General features: G+C 39.9%; 2 protein-coding genes across 2 annotated transcripts in view; one reads left to right on the top strand and one right to left on the bottom strand.

The window, feature by feature from the left end:
• zgc:158403 (tetratricopeptide repeat protein 39A) overlaps positions 1 to 7790 on the bottom strand; it is a gene marked incomplete at its 5' end in the record, with an annotated part of 767589 nt that overhangs the window by 54961 nt on the left and 704838 nt on the right.
• gspt1l (G1 to S phase transition 1, like) overlaps positions 1 to 7790 on the top strand; it is an 18665-nt gene that overhangs the window by 3353 nt on the left and 7522 nt on the right. The window contains exons 3-9 of the mRNA XM_035654226.1: positions 2001 to 2246; positions 3375 to 3408; positions 3522 to 3599; positions 3797 to 3977; positions 4648 to 4802; positions 6108 to 6248; positions 6358 to 6451. Of these exons, the coding sequence (XP_035510119.1) occupies positions 2001 to 2246; positions 3375 to 3408; positions 3522 to 3599; positions 3797 to 3977; positions 4648 to 4802; positions 6108 to 6248; positions 6358 to 6451 (929 nt within the window). The remainder of the gene's footprint in view (positions 1 to 2000; positions 2247 to 3374; positions 3409 to 3521; positions 3600 to 3796; positions 3978 to 4647; positions 4803 to 6107; positions 6249 to 6357; positions 6452 to 7790) is intronic.

Here is a 7790-nt window from a genome sequence, read left to right as displayed (position 1 = left end):
TCTAAAAACTATGTAAATGTCTCAAAATTAAGTGAAACAACCTGACAACACAACATAATTTGTTAAATTTATATTCAGTTAAGATTAATATAGCAGTCTTTCCAAATATAACCTTTAACTGTAAATGATGGAATTAAGTAAGTAAATTTATTTATAAAGCACATTTTAAACACCAGTAATAAACTGACCAAAGTCGTGCACAGTGGAATAGACTAAAAAGGGGTTTAGGTTAGCGCGGGTAGGCTTGTTGGTACAGGCTGCTCCACTGCTAAAAAATCCTAGAGGAAACACTGGGTCCTAATGTGAAGCAGCTTTGCACCTTTTCTGTATACTTGGATAGTATATGTCCAAAAGAACCTCAGTCAGAGGTTGCTTTTATGATCTGATCGAAGCATGAACATTCATCATTTAGTGTAAATGCAATGTTTGAGTAGTGTGCACACATTCACACAACTGAGTCAAAGATGCTCCTGTGAGAAGATGCACCACTCCCTTGTATTGTTTTTAAATCAAGAGCACCGTGTACTAATTTCCCAAGTGGTGTGTATTTTAAGCAGGATTTCAGGGCTCCTGTGTCATTTAGACACCACCTCTCGCAAAAAAAGGCCAACATCTGATTTTTCTTTGTCTTCACATTTAGCTTTTTGTGTCCTCACACCGGTAATGTGTTGCCACATGTCTAAAAACCTGGAACGTAGATGTTTCTGATAAGACATTGTGTATAAAGCACCAAATGGTAATAAGCTGCTTTCATTTGATGATGTCATGATGGTACGGTGGACAGTGAGGGTCACATTAGTCTCAGCTGGTACACAAAAACTCAGTAATGTAAACCTTGCTGTTATTTAATTTATTTTTCCACCAAACCAAAAGTTTACCTGCATTTGATGCTTAGCAGCTGTTGCAAAGTAATGTAACTACTTAACTTAGTTTTTATAAGTTCGATTAAATAGATATGTGAGGAACCAGAGCTGGTAACTCACTGAACCAGGATCTGTTTGTCTGCAGTACTGCTGAACTGAGTAGGAGGCTTTATGTCAGAGCACTGTCATTGTTTCCTATATTGTCTCCTCCTTTGGTGCTAAGTTTTCATTGCTGTTGTAGTACTGCATTTCATAAAGAAAATTTCTCAAACAGTTTGCTGCATTGTGGTGGCCTTTCTTCTCATTCCCTCTTTGTTTGTCTTTTAAAACCACGGCATGCCATGGTGGCTATTACTGTACGGCCTGTGTGAAGGGTTACACTATACCAGGCGGTTGTCAAACTGAAGCATGGAGCTAAACATAATTCATAAATCGGTTCCTGATTGGATAAAGATAGCATAAAGCAGAAATATATTAACATAATATAATATATATAACACTCTGGCAGAGGTTAAAACTACAGTCCAGAGCGAGTTGTTTAGCAGACATTGAGTGCCAGTGAATGTTTATGTAAACTGTGAAATCTAGTCAAACACCACCTTTGGCTGGCTGCTCTAGTTTGACCATCAACAGTAAAGGACACTGTCCTTACAAACCGACAGACCAGCCTGAACACAGTACCAGTCCTCGCGTGCTAGCTGACACTGATTACTTCAATCACAGGACAGGGAAGCAGCGCAAAAACTGTTAAAGAATGTGTTGGGTATTTCTTTGGGTAATATCCCATTTTTAAGTCACTGGTAAAACATGTAGGCATTGCTTTTTGCAGTAGTTACATGGTACACTGGACTGGAACCGTTTGCTTTTTTAATCAATTAGGATATTGTGGGCTAATTGTTTTTAGTTTTTACTGACTGCCACTGAAAAAACACCCTGATTTTTATTAAGAGTGCCTTTGCTCTGACACTGATCACAGCAGTTTACAGTGAATGTCTTATGTGACAAAGACAGCTCAGAAAACGTTTCCAGTAAAAGAAAATGAATTTAAAAAACTAGCTCTGTTGGCATGGCTGAGATTTTAATCAGTTTATCAAAATGAATGAAGAGGCCCTGAATGATGTGTTTATGGCTGTACAGCTCCAGTGGAGAATGGCGACACAGAGATGAGCACAGAGGAGCCGTGGGACCAGAAAGAGGCTGAGCCAAACGAGGAGGAGCCAGGAGGCGGGGACCGGGGGCCAGTAGTGCCGGCGACAACGGAGGAGACTGCTCCAGAGATGATGATAGAGGAGGAGGAGGAAGCTCCAGTACCCAAGGTTCCACCTACACAGCCAGACGCCCCCAGGAAGGAACACATCAACGTTGTGTTCATTGGACACGTAGGTTAGTGCATACACCTTGTTTGTAGGTCAAAACAAAATAAAGTCAGGTTTCACTTGATTTGCATTGCTTGATTTGAAGTGTTACTGATAGACTGTGGCCAAATGAATGTTATGGTTAGAGGAAAACTAGTATACTGTAGTCAGTTTGCCTGAGACTGTACCACTGAGACTACATTTGAAAAATCAGCTGTGGTGAAAACAGCCAAGTGCAACACAAAAGCAAGCTAACATGGAGTGTCACATACCTGCTGTAATGAACCTGAGCCACTTAATGGACCCTGCATCATTTAAAAAGGAGGAAAAGAACTGGGGTTAAATGTATCAGTAGCAGACCTACCAGTAACTTACATGATCATTTCTTAAATGTGTTTTGGGAACGATTTGTATCGCTATGCTGTAACAACTACAAAATGAAAGTGAGATGGAACTAATACAGATTTTCCTTAATATCCTTTAAAGTCTTTGCCCGTATGGATGTGAAATAAGGTCTTGAATTGCATTCTTATCGGTCTTTAAAGTCTTAAATTGAACCTGTTGCAACTTGCAGAAACCCTGAGTGCAGACACTGATATATGTTACCAGCTGAGCCGACAGATTACACCTTTACTCTGTCATCAGTGATGTGTCCCCTAACACGTTTATAGTGCACTCATTAACACTATGGCCTGTTATCACTCAACATGGAGTGTTAAGGTGTTAGAAAGGTACCCACTCTTACACAACATAATGACTCATTTAGTGAGTAGCAGCCTGCTTCATAACAAAATGCCATATTAGTCAACCTGTCTGGAGCGGGTTGAGGCTGTAGTTAGTCTGCTGTGTCAGGAATGCATAACAGCACAGCCAGTCACTGTGTTCTGTGTACAACCACTGAGATGTGACTGCTTAAACATGGACAAACAGAGCGATGATGAGAGGACTTGAAAAACATGCAAAGTAGATTGTGTTCCTTTTAGTCTAGGTTCCACATGCTGTTAGGACGGCAAGCTCATTTCTCAAACTGAATTAGAGAAGTAAAGGGGGTAACAGAATATTAGCCAGGTGCTGTGGTAAAGCTTCAATGCGCAGTTGATGATGTGATGTCACCGTTTTGTCTAATCTGAACTCGCTCTGTGTGCTTGCTCTCCAGATGCTGGCAAGTCCACCATTGGCGGACAAATCATGTGAGTAGTCCCCCTTTTTTGGTTCACTGCCTTTTCTTAAAATGAGTGAAAGTGCATTCACCACATCAGGCCTTTGACATGTACATTTCATTTGTTCCCTTCCTCTCTACCAGGTATCTAACAGGCATGGTAGACAAGAGAACCCTAGAGAAGTACGAGAGAGAAGCCAAGGAAAAGAACCGGGAAACCTGGTGAGTGGACTAACTGGCTCTCTTTTAAATGTTTCCATTTGTTAATGTGGTCAGAAGACATGTGGCTGTGTTTTCAGCTGGTCCACTATATGCTTGGATCGTGAGTGTGTGCGTGTGTGTGTGTGTGTGCCCTTGGAAAATGTCTGATTTCTTACTAGTGACCAAATGAACAATAGAATATGACTTCTTTCTCCCAGGTATCTGTCTTGGGCTTTAGACACCAATCAAGAGGAGCGGGACAAAGGCAAGACGGTGGAGGTGGGCCGAGCATACTTTGAGACGGACAAAAAGCACTTTACCATCCTAGACGCTCCAGGCCACAAAAGCTTTGTCCCCAACATGATTGGAGGCGCATCACAAGCAGACCTGGCTGTTCTGGTGAGTCAAGAAGATGACCAATGTTGTTAATAGGGCTACAGCTAATTACATTTAATTACATATTTTCATTATCAATTAATCTGTTGATTATATTCTCAATAATTGAATAGTAGTTATGACTTTACTGTCATAAAGGATTAAAGACATCAGTTTTTCTTCTAATCATTCAACTAACTAACTAATCGTTGTAGCTCTAGTTGATAAACTGTTAAGTTAAAGTGGAACATCAGATCAAAGATTAGCTTATAGGCCTTTGTCTACCCTGTGGTTTGCAACATCACAAGAACCATAAAGACTAATTAAAATGAGTACTAAAATGAGTTATTCGCAATCATTGAAACAACAACATAGTTTATGTATACTTGTCAGGAGATCGGCTACATCACTGTTATTAAAACATAAACAGAATGAAAGTAAATCCCCATGCTTAAGTCCTGATATTTATACTGCTAGCAGTTTGAAAGAAGGCATGTTCAGCCACGTTCAGTATAGAAAACTCCTGCCTCATACTGCAGAGCCCACTGGGACTTGTGACTTTTTTTTTAGGGCATGAACTACAGCCCAAACTTGAAGTAGGCTGATCTTTTAGTGAGCTACAGCAAAAAAAACCTTGTGTTTTCATAGCGCTTGTAGATAAAACCAATCACTGAATAAATGTGTTGACCCTCAGGTGATCTCTGCCAGGAAAGGCGAGTTCGAAACTGGTTTTGAGAAGGGCGGACAGACACGGGAGCATGCCATGTTGGCCAAAACGGCTGGTGTCAAGCACCTGATAGTTCTGGTGAATAAGATGGATGATCCAACAGTCAACTGGAGCCTTGAGAGGTGGGTAAATGGACAATACTGATCAAACAGGAGTGTATGGCTCGTCTCAAACCTAAACAGCAGCTCGTACAAGAAACCCAGCTTCTGTGTTTTAGGATGCGCACACGATAGTGTGCATCGAGAGTCATCTGTTGTTCTCTGTGCTTACTCTTGCATATATTTTTGTTGGATGCGATACATTAATAAAAAGGAGACATAAAGAGGTTCAAAAGGAGACTGAAAACTCACCTCACAAGTTGGACCAGATTAGAAGACACATCTTTGCATCAATTCATGTCGCACCCTGCCAGTTCGCATCTAACCACATCTTTCCAATGCCAATGGACTGTCAATTCAGTTCAATTAAATTTTATTTGTGTAGCGCCACTTCATAACAAAGGGTTATCTTAGGACACTTTTCAAATAGAGCAGGTCTAGACCGTACTCTTTAAAATTATTTAGAGACCAAACAGTTCCAACCATAAGCAAGCACTTGACAGCGGCAAGGAAAAACTTCCTTTTAAGAGGCAGAAACCTAGGACAGACCCCGACTTTAGGTGGGTGGTTGTCTGCCTCGACCATTCTACCCTAAAAAAAAATTCAGGAAACGGCATATTGTAGCGTATATCACTGAAATGCAAGAATAAGAGATCTGATTACTGACCTGTGGCATGTATACAGAGATTTAGAAAGGTTAGCTTAAAACTTATTTACTGCGTGACCTTATTTCTCCCAGTAACATGGCTTCCTATATAGGTAAACAATGTTGGTGGTTGTTTTGCTCTCACTTTTAAGCTAAGGTAGGTTGATGAACTGTACTTACACAGTTAATAGGGCAAACATAGTTTGTGGGTTCATTCAAAGCAGGGCTGCCATAAGGTTTGATTTGGCCTTTCATTTATTTTAATTCTTTCACTAGAAACATATGATCATTATTTATGCCGTTTTTTTTTTTTTGTGAGGTGAAATGCTCTTTGAATATGTGGGAAAACTAATTAATAATTATGTCACATAATGTGAGCACTGGCAACTTTTCCAGAGGAAACAAACAATCTCACCTGTCTTATGAACACAAACTGGTTAACGTGCTCTTTATGTTACACAAAATTCAGTCTATACTGGTACAGATACACATCATACCACTTATATTGACTGGTGTACTATTCATACTCCCACCTGACCTCAACACCTCCAGACACAACTGTAACAGGCATTCATTCTCTGGATGGTGGTGTTTTTATTGGACTGCATTATATAAAGAGTTATTCTAATATCCTGTCCTCTGTCATATCAGTGTTGACGTCCCTCCTGTTGTTGAACCCTCAGGTATGAAGAGTGTAAGGAGAAACTAGTGCCATTTTTGAAGAAGGTGGGATTCAACCCGAAGAAAGACATTCACTTCATGCCGTGCTCCGGACTGACAGGGGCCAACCTGAAGGAGCCCACTGACATGTGCTCCTGGTATACGTAAGTCTTCCAGTTTCTCCTCATAATCTCTTCACTGTCACTAACAGTTACAGTATAGACAGAAACTAATTGTTCCATACTAAATGCTGCCCATATTTTGTTATTTCAGAGGGTTACCTTTCATTCCACACTTGGACAGTTTGCCACATTTCAACAGATCAAGTGATGGCCCTGTCAGATTGCCCATTGTAGACAAATACAAGGTAAGAATCTGTGTTTTTACCCCCTGCTTGATTCATATGTTTACATTGACACTCATAAAGAGATGTTTCCAAACACATCTCAACTTTGTTTAGGTCCAGTATTGCCTAAATGTTAGTCTGCATTAGAGATAGAGAGGTGTAGACATGGATCATTGTTGTCTCTCTGGTGGTTAGAAAGATTGAGAATGCCTGATTAATGGCAGTCAGTCATTGTTGGAATCTGCCAAGAAACATATATTACTGTTACCAGTACACAGATTCTGCCCACTCACTGTTTTGATACTACACTGTGAACTGTGTTCAGAGGACCCAGTGAACATTTTTCAGTTGAAGACATTCAATAAATGACTATAGTCACCAATTAAAAGTGTACCAAATTGGTGTACCAAATTGGTTCATAATTTCTTTCACCTACTATTGTAAGTCATTGCTTGAACGTTCACATTTAGACTATATTTCACCATACTATGTATAGGGATGGGGATCGTTAATATTTATTGAATATCAAATTATTACCATTTATCGAATACTCCTTTCGATCCGAGTCTTTATATCGATACCATAATTATTGATACTTTTCTATTCTATTTGGTGGAAGACTACCGACAATATGTTTTAACAGAAGTGGTATTTGCTTTTATTGCTACTACAAGTGAGCATAACAAAAATCGTGTCTAGCCTCTCAATAAACATGGCTAAATGCTAAATAGGCCACTTCGAAATGACATAAAAAACTAACAATAGAAAAGAATAACAGCAGCACCAAAATGAAAAATATAAATTTAAAAATTTACTGAGCCAAACTGAAACACATCATCACGCAGGCACGTCTGAAACTATTTACATTTATCACGCTAACTAGCTTGTATGCCTGGGCCGATATACAACACGGATTTCACAATTACTATTTTTAACTGACGGACAAGCTACAAAGTCTGTGTGTGCGCTTACCGCTGGATACTTTGGGAGGGTGGATGGATGAAGGACGGGCCCGTCTTGGTCTTTTTCAACCCGGAGACAGTCGAAGTACTGCATTTGGCCTTTATTTGATGCACAATTGCCTAATGCTGCTTGGCCATTTGAGGTTGTGTTCCCCACTTTACAAGAAATGTTTTTGCTATACATAAAAGTTTGCATTTCGCTTAACCATCTATAATAAATCTTTGAGCTTGGTAAAATGAACACAAATCTTGTATAGACCTTAAATAATCGCCCGTTCAGCCCATTCCTCGGCGAGCGAAGTTTAACTGCCAGACTTCACTTGTTTTACTTTAAACACTGGCTTTGCTTACAATTTCATTCCAAAACATTGGTGGACACAGCTGCCAGTGATTGGAAT

Source organism: Morone saxatilis, unplaced genomic scaffold (assembly GCF_004916995.1).
Source record: "Morone saxatilis isolate NCDOM2014 unplaced genomic scaffold, NCSU_SB_2.0 Contig14, whole genome shotgun sequence".
Taxonomy (NCBI): Eukaryota; Metazoa; Chordata; class Actinopteri; family Moronidae; genus Morone; species Morone saxatilis.
This window is presented reverse-complemented; position numbering and strand designations above follow the sequence as displayed.